Here is a 20675-nt window from a genome sequence, read left to right on the forward strand (position 1 = left end):
TTCTCTAAACGAAGAGCGAGCTCAGAAAGTGATTTTAATTAGGCCATTCTTAGTCAAGTCTCAATGATTTTCCTTGGTTTACTCTTAGAAAACTCTTTCTAACCTCCTTTCCAGCCAACCCTCCCTGAAAAGCTGGGGCCTATCTGGCAGCAGATCCCAGCCCCTGTGCTCAGGACAGAGCCACAGCCCCCTGCAATTCAGGTGGAGAGGGCAGGGAGCAGCACAAAGCATCACTGCCTGCACCTGCTGCAGTCCCTACAGAAAGCACCAGCTCCAGCACAATTTCACAGTAAAAAAAATCTGAATTTGTTGGCAGAGCTGAGCAGGGCATGCAAGGGAGGAGCTGTGGGTGTAGAGGAGTTGCATGGTCTTACTAGCCTTGGTCCCAAGCTAACACTTCTTTGAATTACCACGAAGGAGAGGAAAGGCAATAGTTACCCAAGCCCCCTGCTGCCCCACGCTCATTTTTTTTGAGGAAGGCTCAATGATTGTGAGGCCACCAGCACTTAAAGAAGCTCTCAAAAAGCATTTGGCTCACCTTGCACAGCCTTTGGAGTGCACCCTCTGGGCCCTGCTTTGAGGAGCTGCTGGTTTAGGGCTGGTAGAAAGGAGGCCAAGTGCTGGGCACCAACACATTTTCACTTCTCCAGCTGTCTGCACATACCAGAAGCCCCGCTGTTTAAGACACTGTGTGCCCTAAACACTTGAAATGATATTTCAGGGGAACTTAATAAATGAAAATAAATAAAGAGAAGGTCCTCTGCGTAGACTTGGTGTGTGATTTTCCAGACAGAGAGGTCAGACACGTCAAATTTAGCCTCTAACTCCTGCCCTCGCTGACAGTTGTTGCATGCTCAGCGCTTTGATATGAAGACACTTGTCCAGGTGCCAAAGGAAGGATTTTTGAAGCCTGGTTTTGGCTCCTACTGCTGCAGATCAAAGTCTGACTTTGGGGAAGAAAAGGAAGCTTAATTAACTATATTACAGGTTTTCAAAGCAGATTTGACTATTCAAAGGCTTTTGTAGTTTAGCAAAGTTGAGCCCCACGCTGTTTCCCATTCGGAGGTGCCCAGACTCTGCACAGGCACACTGAGTATTGAGTTATTACAACACAGGTTGATGTCATTCCCAGCAACTCCACAGAGCAGCTGTGACCAGCACAGAGCCAAGCCTGGGCTTTCACTGGGCAACAAAATGAGATTTAAACTAATTTGGCCTCAGCTGTGTCAGCAAAGAGAGGCAGGGCTTCCCCTACTGTGTTGGAGCAGCTTCTGAAACCGCAGTACCACGATGAGTGGTTTACCATTCCTGGGGAAACTCTTTCCCAGCTGAAGCACATGAAGCAGCTCCCCATGTTTCAGGGAGGCTGGAGCACTGCTCCAGCGGAGAAAAGGCGTGAGGTGTTTGAATTCACCTCCAGAAAGCAGGCAAAGAGCTAGTTAGCTGTGAGATGAGAATTTCTCCTAGCCGTTTCAGGTCAAAAAGAAAAGGGGTAGGAAACCACCTCTGCCTGCAGCTTCACTGTTAGTTTAATCAATAAAATTAACACCATAAAACTGCTTACCCAAGACCTGGTTACAAGACCGGTGTCACTGTCACTTTGCCAGCTGGGAGGGCTGCAGTGCTGCTGCCAAGACCACGATCCAAGAGAACCTGGAGAGAGGAAGAGGTGGAATTTGGCCTTGCAAAATATGAAGTGACTTCTGCTTCAGATCATGCAGTAACCTTAAATCGTGACCTTACGCTGGAACTGGCAAACCTTTCCAGCCTTTGTCCTGAGACTGCTTCTTGCTGCCTGTGCCCGAGGGGTGCCCCTGCTGCCCCCACAACCCCTTCTGGGCTCTGGATCAGAGCTGTGGAGCTCGGCAGGTTCCTCCTCCAGCTCCGCTCGCCAGTGGAGCTGCCCAGAAGGATTTTGTCAGCACCCCGTGGTGCCTTTCAGTGCGAATCAGACCCAGATGGGGCAAACTTACTCCAGCAGCCACTTCTGTGACTGTAACTGGAGTTGTGAGAGAATTAATCTTTTGCCTCAGCAGCTTCTGAGCAGGGAAAGCCACTGCTCTCCAGCCAGATTTCTGTGCTTTTTGCCCTCAACATAAGTAACTTACCCAAATACTGCATTGCAAAAGCGTGTTATGCTGGCACAAAGTGACTGCCCCCAGGCTGAGCAGCTGATGCACTTCAAAAGAAACCTGAGCTGAAAATCAAAGAGGAATGACGACAGATGTGCTTCGTTTCATGATTTTTTTCCCCCTAATATCTCTTTTGATATACTTTTGGGTGGATATTAATATAAGGTTATTAATAACTGAACATATAATTAGATGGCATTAATATTATTACCATAAGGTTATATGCAAGATTACGTTTCAGGTCTCCAGCATCTTTCTCCACGTGAAGGAAGCACAGCAAATCCATTTCTTGCAAGCCCTTAGTGTGAGCTCAGGTGCCACCAGGACGGCAGCTGAAGGTGGAGATTTCACTTTTCTTTTTGAAATGAAGAGGAAATTAGAGGGAAACCCTGTCTGGGGCTGTTTTATTTCAAGACTTCAGAAATAGCTTCCCAGAGGGCCCCTTTTCTTGTCTAATAGCCACTTTTGAGGATTTTTTTTTTTTTTTTTTTTTAAACTACTCTCAATTATTTATTTCCTAGCTTTAAATACCACTTCCAGAAAAGCTTTTCCATCCCAAAAAACAGGGAGCAAGGCTGCTTCACCCTAAGCTAACCCACAGCACCCTGACATTGCAGCAGCCCCAGTAAAGCTGCAGCAATTTCTGCAGCCCCAGGGCACGGAGCAGCGCCCACCTTGTGCCTTTTGCTCTGTCCTGCTCCCAGTTTCACCACTCCTTGACCCCTGAGGATGAGGAGGATGCCAAAGACAATGGTTGTTTTACCTTTTTCATCCCTGCTGTGTCAGTGAGAGGTGGAAGACTCCAGCTGCACCTCGTGGTTTTTCCCATGTGGGCATCGCAGGGCAGAATGAAGCAGGATCCTCACCATGGCTTGTAAAGGAAATGATAGCCCAGGAGAAGAACGTTTTGCCCACTTTCATCCTGCAAACACTTAATTTTGGGAGAGGGAAGCCAGGCAGTGAGCTGGGAAAATAAAATGAGGTGCAAGGGCTGGGTGAGCCCAGCTCGCTGTGCCCTGCGTGGGCTCTGCCATGAGAAGCTGACAGGCACAGAGGAAAGTCCTCTCTGAGGACTTATTTTTGAGTGCTTACTCAAACAGGCATTAACTTCTCATTAACGTGGTTTTATCTGAGCCTGTAGGCCTCGACTGATTAGTGCAGAGGGATAAAACGCTAAAGGTTTAATTTTTGCCAGTGTTCATAAAAGCCAGGGGAAGGTAATTTGTGGCAGCAGGGGCCAGGTGTTCAAAATTAACATTGCAGCAGGAGCTGAGGGCTGAGGAGGTGTTGAACAGATCCAAACCCCAGCCTGGTTCCGTGGGAGGCTTTGATGAGAACAGCTGGCTACCAGGGCCAGCTGGGCTTGTCGTGGCACCTCCGGCCTGCTCTTGCTCCCAAGGATCAGTGGGAATGCATGAGCTCGGTACCAAGCAGAGCCTGCAGGCTGCCCTGGCACCGTGCAGGGTGTGCACTCACAAGGCAGCGTGCCCCAGCAGGCAGCTCCCATCCTGTCTCCTTCTGCTGGGCTGGAGCCACCTCTGGCACAAGGAAAATCTCCCCAGAAACAGAGTGAGGCACAGACTCCATTACGAGTCCCAGCACTCCCTCATTTACTGCTGGGGTTTAAGCAAAGCAGCTTGGTTCAGTACCTTCACCCTTCTTTTGCACAGATTTGAGAATTGCGCTTTCATTCCTCATCTCTCAAGGAGGAAAATACCTGGCCTACAGAGCACAGGCCTGCACGCACTGGTGAAGATAAAGGATTGCCTTTGGTAGTTTTATTTCTGCAGGAATTTCCCCTCCACTGGCCCAAGAGATAGGAACTGGAAAACATGTGAAGCTTTCAACTTGCCAGCTGAAGGCTGATACTGCTGTGGATGGAACTCCAAATGAGAAACTCCTGCTGGTCTAAGAAAAACCATCTGGGAACCAGCTACAGACCAATTCCATTTGGTGATTCAGCAATGAGCTAGCAAGGATGCTGAGCAAGCACCTCACACCTCCTCTTCCTCAGAGAAATACCATCCAGAGGCAGGGAGTGCTCCATTACACAGTGTTTATTCTGGATGAGGCAACAAGGGACACTTCCAAGCTCTGTCACAGCTCCATATCTACAGTCACCAACCAGCGACACCTCCTGACCCAACAAACAGTACCAAAACGAGACTGAAATGAAGGCAATGTGCCAAGCAAAGCTGCCCAGCAGAAGCACCACCTGGAGAAGAGGGCTCGAGTACGCAGGTAAACCTGCCCAGATGCTTCAAGTGCAGGAACATTTTGCTTCCATCCCCTGTGCAAACAAGAGCCATTGATGAAGCCACTGTGACCTAAGAATGTGGCAGTTTCACCAAAACACAGAGATGCGGGTGGTATAAGGTACTTAAAAATCCCCTGTGATCCTGCTGGGATCACTCCTGCTTGGGCTGAGATGTCTCCTGTCCCCTTAAGCAGCTGTGGCAGCATCCAAGGTCCACAAGGTAACAAATGGGAAGGTTTTCAGGAAGATTTAAAATGCCAGAAAAAAGGGAAAAGCTGTGCAACAGAATCACTCGGCTCTTTAAGACCACTCACAGGAGTGCCAGACTCGTTAAAATGCCTTTTCTGAGGTGGGAGCTGCAGGGTTGTAGCTGTAGGAGTGTTGTAGTGCAGGTGGTGCTGGGAATCCAGCTGGGAAAGGGAAAGGCTTTTGTAAGGGCTCTGGTTAGCCTGCACTGCAGACACCTGGGGGCACAGAAGTTTTCTGAAGTCATAAGCCAAGGAAACAACTCCAGAACCACTTGAAACCTGCTCTTAAGGGTTCCAAGCGAGTAATTTTGGAGCTAATGAAGATCACTGTGTGGTTACAACCCTCTCACATCCCTTTTCAGCCAACAGCTGAAAAGGCACAAGGCTGACATCAAGCAGCACAACATTAATTTCACAAGTGCATACAGAATCAGACTTCTCAGTCAGAGCTCTCCCAGTTCATGATGATTTGTCCCTTAAAATTCTGGTGGGGTCATTCTACACTAGTCATTTAACATAAATTGTGGGATTACTCCATAGTACCTGTCTCTTTTCTAGGCTAAATCTTGTAAACAAGCTGTTACTAAGACAGAACAGACACGAAGGGGTATTTCACATGCAGCCTTTTCCAGGTAGTTTTAAAAAGATCAATGCTGAATGCTCATGCAGTGATCCAGTCAAGAGGAGACTTTGTGGATGTCCCTCTCAAGAGAAATTGACTTCCTTGTTGATTCATCAAGCCAGAATCCTCCTGGCATTCCAGTAATGCGTGGGTTAGACATAGAAATCCTTCCTTATGTTGTGAAAACATCAACTCCAGGTCACATCATACTATTGAGGAATTTTGGTTGCTCTTCCCCTCTCGGTAAAAGTGTTTCTCCACCAATCTTCGGACCTTTTTTCTCCTAGAAATACAAATCATGGAGAAAGGAAGTTAAAAATGTAGCAAGAGGTTTCCCAGTTTTGTGACAGAAGTTGTGGTGGGCCTAAGTTATCTGATTAAACATTGACAGACCCTCTAGAAAACTTGGCACTCTGAATTTTCACAGATCTGCTAAAAAGCAATTTCCCCATCCCCATGGTTAATTAAAACAAAGCTTCAAGAGCAGAAAGCAAAAAGAGAAACTCCACTAAACACAGTCTGCAGGTTCCTGTAGGGGTCTGATGAGGTGCAGAGCTGCTGGGCTTTGCTGGCAGGTCCCAAGGTCACTGAAGCAAAGCCTGGGACAAAAGGCAGAGTGCTGAGGTGCTCAGAAATTGGTGTCTTACCTTTAGCATCCCGTCTCGCTCCCACTTGAAGAGGCCACAGGTGCTGAAAGATGAAGATGGGAGGTGAGGACCACTGCGGTGTGTTTGCTGAGGGCATCCAAAATAGGCCCCAGGCTTTTCCCACAGCACTCAGCAGGAAGACTGACATTCCAGTTTTAGGGCATGATTCTGTGACTCCCAGCACTTTACTTGTGAACAGACAGTACGAAAACCCAAGTCACAAATTCACAAGGCTCATTTCTTACCTGCAGGGCTTTTTGGGGAGCCTGTCAAGGGAAATAGCTCGGTTGCCACAAGGACATTTGAAAAATCGCTTGATGCCATCATGCCAGTGGTAGTCGTGGTTATCCTGCACGCACGTCTCCAGAGGCTTGAAGTAGGTGTAGTTACACTGTCAGGGAGAAGAAAGAGCTGCGACTGCTTCCCCAGCACACAGCGCCTGTTCTGTGGGCTGAGTACAGCTGAATATCCAAACCAAAGCCCCTCTGCCTTCTCCCATCTAGAAGTGCCCAACAGTCTGAGATCTGAGAGAGATGTTTTTGAAGGCACGGGGCTTCACTGACCGTGTAATATGGGGAATCAAGGGCGTTGGTCCCAAGCACTTCAGGGATAGTGCTGGTAAATGGATGCCAGAGCACCAATATCTGGGGAACTCACTGCCATAAACACCAAATCAATGTTGAGCACAGGACTAAAGCCTGCCACGCCAGCATCCTCATGTCTCAAAGTCCCTCAGGGCATGTGCTGCTCTCCAAAAGAATTGCAAGGAATAAAACCATCCCCATTTGATCCCTGAACTGGACTACGGCCAACTGAGTGACTGGTGGAAGGCTGCAGGATGATCCAGCACCATTTTGTACCATCTGCACCCCACTCCCCTGCTGTCACCCTGGCTCCACCTCACTTACTGTTTTGCATGTCACAACCCGACATTTCACTTCTTTAATGTTCCTCATCTTCTCTTCCATTTCTTCCTTTTTTACCAGGGGCTGAAAGTATTGTTCCTGCATCTCAGCCTCAGCCTGTGGGGGGAACAGGAAAAAGGGTTATGGGGAGAAAGATGGGAGAAGCCACTCCACATGTGACCCCTGGACAAGTTACTGGGATTGTCTGGGGGAAGATTGCAGTCTAGGAGCCAGAGGAGGACCAAATATTTCTAGCTTTGAATAATCCGTGCTGTGCTCTACCACCACTGAGACATATGAGTGGAAGGGTTAAACAGCAGGCACTAGTGAAATGACCACATATCGTGCAGATAAAGGGGAGGCAGGCAGATGCAATGGATAAGATTGGTTCTTACCCAAAATATTACTCCTCAGCAGACCTTAAAATAACTAGGAATTCATAACACAACATATCCAAGACAAGAGCCCTGTGCCTCTGGAGAGCTGGTATCCCCTGGTAACATGCTCAGCAGGGACCCTGATGGGAGAAACCCGAGCTCTTAGCTCTTCAGTGCAACCTTTACATGGCCAAGATGACAAGAAGTGAGGTAAAAAATAGACATGTGGCTAACTTGTTTTTAAAGGCAGGATTTCTTTGTTCATCCACTAACTGGGAAGCTTCACTGATTCTTGCAAACAGCAAAAAAAAGAGAGGATGGCACCTTGACCTTAGCACAGGTACCATAATAATGTTGACTTGGAGGCAAGGTGCTCCGTGTGCTCAGACCCCTGATGCTACTCGTCAGGGTGACGTGGTACCTGGGGCATGTTTGGGTACCTGCTTCTTGCTGAAATCATTATGAGGAGTCCTATCAGCTCCCTAGGTCTAAGCCCTCAGTCATGGCTGGATGGAGGCCATACCTCTTTCAGGATACCCGTGTGCTTGGACTTGGCATTCAGGATTTTCTGGAACTCTTCTGACTGCAGATAGGCCAGCTGCTCACGTCGCTTCTTCTGGGCAGGCTCCAGTTCATCCACTTCTAGAAAAACAAAAGAGTTCAGTTCTCTAGAGACCAAGGTCAAAACAAGGTTGTGATTTCTAAGCATGGTCACTGGAGGAGGTTTTGGAAGTCTCAGATGTCTCAAGCAAATGTTCAGGTCAAGCAACAGACTTTAATAGTCCAGGAGAATGTGATGCCAAGGCCAAAGATGGCTTCAGAGAAATAACAGCATTTTATAGGTAACATTGCACCTTCTCTCAAAGCTGTCTTTGACCCAGGAATAGTGCCCTGCTCAGCAGAACATAAGCACACTTTTTTCCATTCTAGAACATAACAGGACTTACCGTTGCTTGCATCTGTGTTCTGCGACTGGGCAACATTTTTTTCAACTCTTTCAACAATTTCTAGGACATCATCGAGCTCAGCTCTTTTCCGCTTGACACTGTTTGGATCAGTTTTAGCAAGAACCTGGCCTTTTGCTCGCAGTCGCTGTATTGCAGCCAGCTAGAAAACAGGAAAGAGCAGTGAACGGGTTGGTGACCAGCCTAGCTCCAATGTTCCTACTTCCAGCAGTAGCAGAGGAAGTCTGTCAAATGGAGGAGGAAAGATCCACACAGAACAGAGCAAAGAGAAAACCAACAAAATCCCCAGCTCCTGATGACTCCTGTATTACCCCAGATCAAGCTTCCCTTATCCTCCCCTTCTTCACACTCAAAACCCACCCATTCGAAGAGCTGTTACCTTTTTGGCTTCTGCCAAGCTGCCCAGTTTTGGTGTTGGAGGTGGAGGCCCATCAAAGAAGAGGATGTCTTCTCCTTCTGAGAAGCCTGTGCCGAGCCTGGGCCTCTGAGGAGTTGACATTTTTGCAGCTTTGGGAAACTCTGCTCCAGGCGTTGGGGAAAGGTGTGAGGACTGCCCGGAGGAGGATGGGAGAGCAGGGCTGTCAGCTTTACTCGTGTTCTGGAGAAACCTTGTAAGGCAAAAGTAATCCACTCAGATAGTGACACAAGTCACAGAGACAGAAGGGTTCTTTCCAAAACAAACAAACAGAGAGAAACCTCAAATAAAGCTAGCAGGTAGGAGCTGAAAGATCACGAAGAAATGGACTTTTTTGTTGAATTGGTAGTTAAGCACATAAATACATAGGTTTACGTAAGTCGTGACAGAGGTTGGACAGGTTCATGGAAAAAAAAAAATCCTTTCAGGGGTACTGTAACAAAAAATCATCATGATTGGTACCTAGTTTTATTTTTCTCCTTAAGGTTCTGTTTTAGAACCTTTTGTTTCGGCTCTAGTTGAGCCTTTTGAGGCTACTAGGCTCTGCCAGTTTCAGTTTCATCCAGGATGGCCCTTATGGGGTTTTTCTTAGGTTTGTTAACAGAGATGCACTTGGCAAATTGTTAGGTTCAGAAGACCCTTTCAGGCCAGCAATGATCAGAACCAGGAGTCCTGATGCCAGCTTCCTACTCTAATCAACCTCTTCCCATCATGCCTCCCAGTTACTGGGCACCACTCCAGAGTATTCAGGTCTCTACTAAAACAAACAAAAACCCCAGTGCAGTATTTCTATTTAAACGAAGTTTTTATGAAAAAAGCAAACTATCTCTGTACAATAACAGGCCACAGTAATGGACCCCTTCTTGTGAAAGTCAGCATGTGTTACCTCCTCTGAATCTCTTCAGATCGCTTTTTTCTGGCCTCCAGCAATTTCTGCTTCTGTTGCTTGAGCAGTGCTGATGCAGAGAGAGATTGAAAAGTGCCCCCTTGCTTATTTTCAGCATCTGGGAGAAATAAAAAAGAAAAAAAAAACACCAGTGTTTGCTTAGAAGGAGCCAAGAGCTCTCAGGAGTGGGTTTTCCTTCAGGCACAAGGACACACCTGCTTTGGTCCAGTGCTTGCAGAGGTTTCGTGCTCCAAAGGTTGGCTGTGCCAGCAGTTCTTTGAACTCCTCAGAACACGGCATGGGCCTCTTTGCTGCACCTGGAGCAGAAGAGGCATAAATATAAGAGACTTGGAGCCAGAAAGGGAAGCAGACCTAGCTTCAGAGGGTTGGAAATAACCCCTGCAGGTCATCTGCTCAAGCACCCCCCAGAGCAGGAGCAACTTCTACATTATATTTGGTTGCTCAAGAACAGCACGTCACACAAATATTTCTACCTCTTCAGCAGTTTCATCAGTCAGCCCCCCCCAGCCTTGTTGATCTGTAGTGTTCCCACCATCCCCCTTTTTAAACAGTTTTTGCTTGAAAGCCCCACAGCCATCAAATGTTATTCTTGGGGAATTAAGAGCAGCTAGAGAAATTACACAGGCTATGGTGCCTGAAATGGTGGCAACTGAAGGAACTAAAAGATGGATAAGACATCTAAGCAACGTCTGGAGCATGTGGTTTGAATAATCTGTCATCTGCTCTCCACTGAGTGTAAAGAAGGTGTAATATTAAGTGCTTTGCAGAAAAGAAACACAGGTAGAGAAGATCAGTGAATTTCCAAAGACTACGGGAGGAACATGCTTTGATGATGACAAAAGAAAAGCACAAGAAACAGGCTAGGCACCCAGCAGGCCCCCTGCATTGCAGACCTGTCTCCGATTTATACTTAGTATTCCTTGGAAGCCTCCTAGACTAACAGAAGCCATCTATTTTAATCAATTAAAATAAATTCTCTGGTTCAAAGTTCTTAGAATTTCCAATTCCCATTAATCTGGCAAAGATCTTCTGTCATTGTCCAAAGACAGAACGGGAGACTTAATTCAGGGGCGCTGCTGAAAAAAGATGCACAAAGCCACACAGTTGCTTAGTTACATTTGCCTGGCAGCTGTGATCTCAAGAAGAAAGAGGAGTTTAGATCAATTGGGAAAGCAGCCTGCAAACGTCTATCTCTGTAGCAAACAAATTGCCAGATTCATTCAGGGTCCTGGGACACAGCTACACATCAAGTCAAAAAAAATATCTGGAGGGTGAAGAGACTACACAGGTAGTTAAGTACCAATTTTCTGCTTGGTTTCCTGGACAATTGCATCAACTCCTCTCACGACCAGATTGGAGAGAGTGGTTTGAACCTTCCTTTTTGGCGCGGCAGCTGCTGCACTAGAAAGAAGAAACAAAACCAGAACGTCAGGGTTTTTTTGGGGGTTGCTTCATTACTGTGGAGTCACACCAGTTATCAGATGGCAGTGGTATGGGAATTAAAGCAGTGTGTAAACACAGAGCTTGATCCAGCTGTGACTCAAGTCTTTCCACAGCTGTCTTCAGTGGGATTTGGTTAAAGGGCCTGACCCTTCCACTTCAGTCTGTGATACACAGGGATCTACCAGCTTTGGTAACTTAATAATACACAGGGTGTACCACTGCCTCTTCATCGACACGGTGATATTGTGTCATTTCAGTCAAGGAAGGGAAGAGGAGGAAGAAGAAATACAGAATGCACCGACACTGAAACTGGAATTAAAATTTGATGAGTCACGACAAATTAGGGTAAGGGAATGGCACTGGAAAATACTCAACTTGAACACTTGGGACCTCATGGTAAAAGGTCATTTATCTACTGACACCCAATATCATCTGGCTTCACAACACAGTATTAATTCAGAGATAAAAACACACCTGCCAACATCTTAGCACTGACTGATGAAATTTTCCTATCAGACAGCAGCTCTGTTACCTTGTGAGGCCAAAAGTATTACACCATACGTGGGACATTTATTCCTGTTTGATGAATGCAGGTGAAAATGATGAAAAAGAACTCTAACTAAACAGCCACCCTTAAGAGAGAGCTTCACACTCATTTATATATGAGGGGGAAATTTTGTTCAAAATCTTAGACCTGTGCTTGAGCCCAAAGGAAACGTGTGGCTTGTCTTACACTGAGGCTGCGTATGCTGTTGAAGAGACTCCTCCATAGTAGAATCCATCCTGGCACAGCCTCTCCTTCAAAGTGGGATTTCTCCGAGCAATTTTTTTGGGAATGCGGCCCCCAGAGAAGGTAGACTGCAGATCTGCCCGCTTCGAGCTGAGCCTCTTGTACTGGGATTGTACGTGGTACTGACAATACTCACAGTCATTCTGAAAATAAATGGAAGAAGATTGTTGCAAAACATGATTAGATACAATTTACTTCATTCCCCTCACCCACACCTGTGGCTAAACTGAAGTCTCATCTCCATTGTAGCATTCCAGCAATCACCCAAATCAGCAAACATACGCTCACGCTCAGCAATAAAAAGTGAAATTAAAATTGCCTGTGCTAATCACGGGAAAAAAAAAGCTTGTGCAAAGACTTCTTCCATCCCAGGAATTTTAAGGCCACTCCTTGGCTCAGGTCAACTGACGTTCCAGGTCCTCTTGACCAAATTCTGTGCTCCTGACTGAGCTGTATGCCATTTTCTTACTGCTATGAACACAAAGATAAACTGGAGCACGTTTCATGCACTGATTCCAAATTAATTCATCAGGTTTCAGCATCAATGCAGGGCAGTTTGGAACTTAAGTTAGTAAACTTGCCTGCCAGAGAAAGCAGTGTCATAAATGCACTCTCTCAGGGGATTCTTCTCACCAACAAAAAGAAATTACTCTTCTATTGTTGATATCCATCTGCCCCATGTTTGTATAGCTACAATTATCCCATAATTACACATCTTTTGTCACTAAGTAACCAAGCAGCCAATTGCTTCAGGAGGTCCTTCTGCCAGAGCCTCCATCTGGGTCTGTTCCAAGTGGCCGTGAAATATTTCACTGACACCGATAGCCCTGTGCACAGCCACTTCCTGGAGTGGGTCTGTAGTCACAGCCTTGAGTTGAGACCATTATCTTTCCACTGCAGCACTAGCTTTGCTTTTAGGGAGCTGCAGTGCTGCTGCTACAGGGCTATCAGAGAAACAGCTCTTTGGAGTTTCATTCCTCAGCTTTTCCACCCACTTTAATTACTTACAAGATCCAGAAAGAAGTAAAAGAGTTAGAGCATGAGTACAAAAGCAGCAGCTAAAATTCACCAACAGCTTCAGGATGTCCTAACTACTGAGGTACAAACCAGGTTCACTATCTGTGTGCAGGAACCACCGTTCTTCTTCTTGGCTTTGCATGTACCCAGGTCCAGAGCTTCACCCATGAGCAGGATCTTCTGGGGATGGTCAACAGACAGGCACACCTAGAAAGAAATCAGAACATGTCTTGAGGAGGGGCTTCTCTCAAGATGTCACTGGTTTGCTTCTAGTCTAGTTTGGCACCTCTGGTATTAGCAGTGCAGCTTTAAAAAAAATGCAGGCCTAGTTTAAGAAAGCTACAACATCCTGTTCAGGTTGAGAAAAAGGCTCAGTTAAAAACAAAAAAAGCAGATTTATTTCCCACAAGGAGATGAAGGATGTTGTGTTTCTATGCTCGGAGCCTCAGGAAAGCAAGCTGACAGCATCATGGCAACCGCATTTGGCAGCGGAGGAGAAGTGGAGATGGACTGGAACTCTCTGTCCCTCTCCATATGTCCAGATCCAGACAAAACTGTCTCCTGTGGGACAACAAAAGCATCATCTTCATGCCACCCAGAGATACTGGGACTTGTAGACAAGAAATATTCAGCAAAATCCGTTTTTATGTAGCTCTAAAGGTGTCCATTTTTAGCTAAGAAGAAACATTCAGTACAGGCCTTGCATTAAATCCGATGCGCCTTCCTACTCACCAGCAGGCCTTTCTACAGCTTATTAATGTTAATTTCAGCAATTATATAGTTTAATAGACAATTAATGAGATTCTTAATTTTTCCATTTGGAGAATTTAAAATGCAAAACACCACATCACCAGCAACTAGACTGAAATTACCCTTGACAGAAGTCAGTAAAAACGGTTTCCATTCCAGTGCAATTAAAAAGACATTAAGAAAACATTTAACTTATTAGCAAAATGAAGCTACCTTACATGTTTTGATACATAAAGAAAAAGTAATTCATCATGTTCTGCATTTATAAGTAATTGATTAAACAAATGAAGTGCTATGTATCAACTTACTATACATAATATATGATTTGTTTTATAAATCAAAGACCTTTTTCAGCCACAGTTTTGGAACCAGGAAGCATTTCCAATCACATCTCATGCTTAAATTAGGGGAGAGAAATGAGCTTCCCCCTTTTTTCAGCTTGTCGAGATGTTTCAGCTGGACCGGGCACTGCACTGAAGTAGCTGAACAAACTGACAAGAAGATACAATTCCTACAACTCCAGAGGAGCTGACTGCTACCAAAAGCAGGTTAAACACTACAATGAACTTTGGTTTTAGATGTCTGATTGGACTTCTTGGAGTTAGTTTACCAAAAAGTCAAGAGCACATACACATCATGCAAATAGCTAGATCAGACTACTGTAATTTCAACCTTAACATGTTATAAAGCTAAATCTCAGGCAGATATGAAAAAGTTCAGCTACGTTTTTTTGTTTGTTTTCTTCCACAGCTGATGGGCAAGTGAAAAGTTCTCCCACCTCATCCGAGCCTTCTTTAGGTTTCATAGGATTAGCGTTGAGCAGCCCAATGACCGTGCCTTGGTCTGTCTTCCAGTGCTCCTTATGGACATCACCAAACAAGAAGAGTGAGACAGACTGATTGAGATCCCGCAGGTCATTCAGCCGCCAGATGCTGAAGGTTCTGCCCTGGAATGAACATTTGTTTTCCTTTCAGCTCTCAGCAAAGAAGACACTGATTGCATCCTCTCTTGCTGTCACACTGAACGAGTTATTCTAATTACTTTCCCTTGGGATTTCCTGGTTTAGACAAGCACAAACTGTAACCTCAGTAAAGGTTAGATACAATACATCCAGCCACACAGCCAGTTCTAGGATTCTTAGAGGCCAAACTAGTGCAACAATGCTGCTCTCACTAATCTTCCTGATATTAAAGCTGGACAGCACTCTGGCTTGTTGAATAACGAGGCTTTGACCCCACTGAACAATCAAAACCAAGGCATATTCAGTTCTGTTTCATCAGTGAAAGTCCACAGGTCATGCACCACACAGGGTAGAATGATCTCTAGGGAAATGCTGGAGGCACAACATGTTGCCACATTTAAACAAGAGAGCTGTCCAGAAAGACATTTTTTTGCACTGGTGTTTCCCATGTAACATGGCATAAATCTGTCGAAATTTTTTTCACCCATGTATGCCACGGCTACACTTACACTAGTGCCCAGGACAGTTGCTCCAGATAAGCTGAGGACTTACCCTGAGGACTAAAAGCAGCATTACTGCATGAAGCCAGATGAGCCAAGCTCTTTAATACAGGAGCTTTTCAGTAACTACACAAAGGAAGCTGATTAAGTTGAAGACCTAATTAGTTTCTCAGGATAGAAGACCAGCATTTCATTGGGATACAACGAAGTTACTTACGTTGTTTGCGCTCTGAGGAGTGACCTTCTTTATTATAACTCCAAATGTCACCCAGTCTGTTTCCTCCAAGTTTTCTGTAGCAAGTTTGTTTTTCAGCTGGGACAGTCGGATCAGCTTCCTGTTAGCCATTTTTCTGTCCATTTCAGCTGATGAAACCCGGGGTTTTCTACATCAAATGAAAGCACGTAAAAAAGAACACATTCTGTTACATAAATGGACAAGCATGAACAAAAATATTCAGCATTCTCCTGTGAAAGACTGTGTCTCAAAACAAAATGTTTTGGTGCATCATTTCATGCTGAGTTCACATGAAACAAAACCCCTTAGTTCCAAATGCCGCCCAAATCCTGGAAACCTACTAACCACACACTGCTCCTTGTCCAAACAGTCGCACTGTAACTTAGACCTGAGCTTTCACTACCTCTTCTCATTTCAGGAAGGACCAGGTATCACAGCTATCTGGAAATATGCTGCGAATCCAGCAGTTTCTGGTGAGGAAGACACGGTAAGTATTCAGAGACCTCTTGTGGCTACAGTGAGTATGGGAATGGCGAGTGGCTCCTGAGGCTTCTTGGTGTGAAATGAAATCTGCTCTGCTGGGGCACAAGCAGTCCTTGTATGTGTCCACTGCTTAGGACATCTCAGGGAAGTAAGGGCTAATAAAATTATAATTTTTGTTAGAAAGGAGCAAAGATAAAACTAGGAACAAGGTAATAAGCCATGTAAAAAGTTAATGTGAACTTTAACGACAACCAGACAATGCCATAGCTTTGTGTTACAGCGTGTGCTGATGACTGACTAATCTGCCACGGTTAAGCAATGTATAAACAGCAAATCAGAAATCCAGTCCTCCGCTCTCCACCTTTGTGATTAGCATCGCTGGAGATTGGACTGATTGTGTTCTCTCTCCCATCACTTGAGGGTGATATCCCCAGAAAGAGGCAGGGATACTGCTGGGCTGCTGACCTTAATCTCAGCCCCGAGAAGGTTTCCACAGACACCGGCTGAGATGTTGTACTGGAGCACGTAGGCATCTGAGGAGTCTTCTCTCTGGTCACCTTATTGGGCGTGTTCCCTGGGGCAGACTTGAGAGGCTGGAATGCCAGACTGAGGACTTGTCGCGGAGGAGGAGTCTTGGTTTCTTTAGCAGGAAAAAAATGGGAAAAAAAACAAATACAACTCTTGATAACAAAAGAAAATATCTAAATAAAAATAACATCAACTTACATCTGACCAGAAACAGAAGTCTAATTTAACAGAGCAGAGGAAAGACATTAATCAGTTTTATTGGTACAGGACTGGTCTCACAGTCATTTAGGAACTGACAGCTCCGGATCAGTTGTGTGTACTCAAGCAGTGAGTTCTGCCTCAACATGAGCTTCCCAGGGCAGGTAAGCTTAAAAGTACACGCTGCCAGTGTCCAAATTAACCATAGCAGCAGAGAGCATAGCACCCATTGCAAAGGACACAGTAATTAACTCTGTAATGAGCTCTGTTCTGCTGTGGCCAGACTGCTCCCAGTGCACTGGCTGGTATAAAAACTACCCTGGATGTGTCTGCACTGCTGCTGTGACCTACACAGGTTTTTGACAAAAGCACAGTGTGTTTCAGTGAGAATGCTACCTGCTGAGGAGGCTTTTGATTTCTGGATTCCTCGCTTGGCTGTCAGTAAGGGATTGCCCAGCTGAGCCGAGAAACAGGGCGACTCTTGCAGCTTCTGAACTTTGATTTCCTTTAAGGGCAGACAGGGAGATTTACCTGGGCAAGAAAACCAAGAAGTATTTATGAGATCTCAGGATCTAGACTCAAATACTAAGGATTGTTCCAAACTCAGTAATTTTCTGAATAAAGAGGCCAAGTCAGGGTCCCACATGGAAATCCTTCAGCTAAACTTCCAGCATCTGAAATGCAACATCAAGAAAAACCCTGGTGATTCTTTCCCCTGATGACCCAAAACTCTGTATGCCACTGAAACCACAAAGCTGTGAAAAGCAGGCACATCCCCTTGCTTTTCAATTTCCCCCATGTAGTTTACTACTACACCCAGTGTGCTACAGCAATAAACACAGCTGTATTTTCTGGGCGTACCGAGGTCTGCCAGCAAGAAGGAACACTTCCAGCAGAAGACCCTGGAGCACCTCAGTCACAGATTGCCCCACGAAGGATTAACAGATGATGCAGATGCCAAAACTGCAGCTCACTGATTTAGTCCATAGCTGCAGGAAACAATCTGCGTGGGAATACACCAGACCACCATTCCTCCTTGCTGCTCAGTGCTCACTTTAGATTAGCTGGAGTCTTGCCTGTAATTTGCATGTTGGTAGGCCAACAAATCAGGAACTCATTTAATTAGTCTCATTACCAGGGGTTTTCTTCTCAGGGCCTGAACTGGATTGCTGCCCAATAGCTGTCTTCTGCAACTGCTCCTGTAACGTCTTCATCTGTTCTTGCAATTTTCTCAGCTCAGCTAGGAAAGAAATAAGGAGGAAAAAAAAAAAAGAAAGATAATAATGAAGACAGCGGGAAGCCATTGCAAGCAGGGATTTATGAAGTCTGGCAGTTTTACTACATCACAGAAACCCAGAAAACAAAGCCTAGAGCCATGGTACAGATTTTGCTCTTATTCTACATAGCTCACAGTGAAGAAACACGTTTCTGTGCAGCCTGGAGCTGACTTGTATAAATACTTGACTTGTTTGGTATATGTTCCTTGACATGTTGCATGTATCTTTCTTAACGAAGACAATTTAAATTGCTGACAATTGCACTCCATAGCTAAAGAAGTGCTTCCAGTGTAAGCAAATACGTGCAAGGCTCAGGGACCAGCTCTGCTGCTACAACATTGGCTGCTATGGCAGAACCTCCCACCAGTAAGCCCTGTGATAGCAGGGGGAGTTATGCTGGTAAAAGATGCCAGGATGACAGCCCTGAAGACTGAAGCAATGTTGCTCTTCATCAGACAAGGCACAAGTACATAGGAAACCTTCCCTATCCTGTTCAGAGCTAGTTGAGTCTCCCTGGTTTACTCAGTCCCATGTCCTTCTTTTAGGAAAATAAGTCGGTGTGTTTGGTTAATGAGCACTGAAAGCTGGATTTAGCACTGAAAACTGGATTTTGAATGCCTTGGTTGTTCACAAGTACTTTCTGTATTCCCTGTCTGGTTACTGTCCTAAACTGAGAAGCAGCAGGCTTCTGCCCATTAGCTTTCTTGAAAAAAGAAACATAGATATGACAAATCAGATAAAAGATGCTGTTACAAACCTTGCAATTCTTCATTAGTCTTCTCTTTTTCTTGACTGGGAGCTGAAGTAGAAACAGTTTCTTCTGCCTCCTCTTCTTCCAGCAGGTCATTCACGTCTCCAAACAGTGCAGCCAGGTTCTCCTTCTGCTCGTCAATTATGCTGTCCTCAGCACTGACCTCCTCAGTGTAGGATGCATCATCTTCTGCATCAAAGAGCTCATCGTATTCATCTGGTTCTCCCCCCTCATCCTTTGGGGCATCTTCCTCCTCAGGAGAGTTCCCCTCCTCAGCTTCCTCACTTTCTTCCAGGAGGGAGGCCAGCAGGTCCAAGTCATCATCAGCTGAGGCAAAAATTAAACTCAATGTTACTTCTGTACATTTAGCGGAAAGCTGCCATGGAATAAAACATTCAAGATAGTCTAATCACAGGCTAGTGACAACCAAGACTAAATCAGAGCAACAAGTGGTATTTTTAAGATTTGCTTCAACTTTGGCTGCAGGAAGATAAAGCAGCTTCTTGCCACCTGGTCAGATAGAAACGTGGTTGCAGACACTCTCCACTTGTGATTCAGGGTGGTCAGCAGAAAGCTTGCAGGCCGCTTAGCACTGGCTTTTCCTCCTGTGCAGCTGCTTGAAAAACAGCTTCTGTTACAAAGAAGTCTTAGGACTTGTTAAGGATAGCTGACAGCTCTACAAGGACACCCAAATGGCTTTTGGCAATAGGAGTTAAGGAGGAAGATGCCAGACAGGCAAAAAAGCATATCAGAGGATATGCTTTACTCAAGGAACAGCATAGCAAAGGAATATGGAGCAAAAGGACAAATAACTGGAAAAATAAAGAACAAGGAGAGGAATAGGATAGAGAGCAGAAATTAAATAGAGAACAAAACAAGGAATGTGTTTAGCATTTGCTGCTGAAGAAAAGAGAAATCCAGGGAAGAGGCAGAGCAGCCTCACACAAAGGCGACAGTGACAAAGGCAAGGGGCAACACCAGAGGTCTCTGGGAGAGGAGTCAGTGCAATGTAACTTCCTTCATTAAGAGGTTTACCAAGTTTTCTGGACAAAATTAACCAACTTATTGGTCAAAAGAGAGCTTCCCTACTGAAAGCAAACGAGCACTTTTACCCCTTACCTTCCATGATTTCACCAAGATCTCTTCAGGAGCTTGAGGTAAAATGCCCTCTGTCACGGGAGAACAGCATCCATACTGTCAGAAGGGATATAACCAGCTATATTGAGCTGCTCTGGCTCTTTATTAGACGTGCAAACCACGAATGTGGCTTTTCCTCACAGCTCCCGATGAGGGACCCACTGAATTCAACCCCCCCCCCAAGCGCATTTTCTACAGCTGCAGCCCGAGCTCTGAGGCACTCAGGGCAGCAGAAAGGCATTATTTTTAGATAAAAAGCCTGGTCACGGGCAGGCTTAACGAAATGCTTACCGCTTTCTCCCACCTCATCGGTCAGACGGCGTAATTAGGTTTAATTAAACCCAAACTTTCCCTTCCCCCCCCATCCCCTCACAGCCTACTCTCACCGCCGGCCGCGCGCTCGCCGCCGCCCGCCAAAACTCCAAGCGGGCCCCGCCCCTGCTCAGCGCATGCGCGCCGGCACCACCGGGCGCTGCGCCCGCGCCATGTTTAGTCCTGGTAGCTATAGGGGGGCGCAGCCGGGCGCCATCTTGGTTGTGGGCAGATGGAGGGGTGGGGTGGGGTCTCATTTTTTTTGTTGTTTGTTTTTTTTTGGGTGAGCATCCAAGATTCTGTGAAAAATGAGATACCTGAATATGTATGAATTTAGTGTTTTCGTGTCACCATATACAGAAATCGCCCCCAAATTAGTGGTTTAGTCTTGTTTTTGTTACTGTACACGGAAATCACCCCAAAATTGCTCCAAAAATGGGAGGAGGTGGGCTCAGACCAGAAGGGTATTGTCAACCCTGCAGGATGGTATATATAAAAAAAAAAAGAGATGGTGTTGCTGGTATTTGAAGGCCAGTGGTACCAGTACCTGGTTAGAAAAGGTAAATTAAGGACAAGACAGAAATTCTTTGGAACTGAAGGAATCATGAAGAAGTTCCAGCAGATGACTAGAAAAAATATGAAGATGCACTCAAATATCCTAAGCAAATAGAGAAATGTTCAGTTGGGTGATTGAAGTGATCTGTTAGGTGGTTGGAAGGCTCCATTGGGTAGCTGAAAGGCTCAGTTGAGTGGTTGAGAGTCTCCGTTGTGTGGCTGAGAAGCTCAGTTAGGTGTCTGAAAGGCTTGGTTGGATGGAT

The 20675-nt window shown here is 45.6% G+C and overlaps 1 protein-coding gene across 4 annotated transcripts; it reads right to left on the minus strand.

The window, feature by feature from the left end:
- Positions 1-4171: 4171 nt before the first annotated feature.
- On the minus strand, positions 4172-19980 carry MCM10 (minichromosome maintenance 10 replication initiation factor). Of its 4 annotated transcripts, none has more exons than XM_084517507.1 (20): positions 19932-19980; positions 19528-19602; positions 18415-18735; positions 17516-17620; positions 16777-16911; positions 16120-16294; positions 15154-15319; positions 14254-14421; positions 12816-12932; positions 11652-11851; positions 10776-10876; positions 9670-9771; positions 9455-9572; positions 8533-8761; positions 8136-8295; positions 7712-7830; positions 6815-6928; positions 6152-6297; positions 5907-5949; positions 4172-5542 (listed from the first exon to the last, which is right to left on the minus strand). In XM_084517507.1, the coding sequence occupies exons 2-20, from the start codon at positions 19532-19534 to the stop codon at positions 5459-5461; spliced, it is 2610 nt and encodes an 869-aa protein (XP_084373633.1). In that variant the 5' UTR covers positions 19535-19602; positions 19932-19980; the 3' UTR covers positions 4172-5458. The 4 variants fall into 4 exon arrangements, with proteins under 4 accessions (XP_084373633.1, XP_084373634.1, XP_084373632.1 ...); XM_084517508.1 differs by having other exon boundaries at positions 19926-19947; XM_084517506.1 differs by lacking the exon at positions 19932-19980 and adding an exon at positions 19837-19925.
- Between the last annotated feature and the right edge of the window lie 695 nt (positions 19981-20675).

The sequence above is a fragment of the Aythya ferina genome (genome assembly GCF_964211825.1).
Source record: "Aythya ferina genome assembly, chromosome: 1".
NCBI lineage: Eukaryota > Metazoa > Chordata > Aves > Anseriformes > Anatidae > Aythya > Aythya ferina.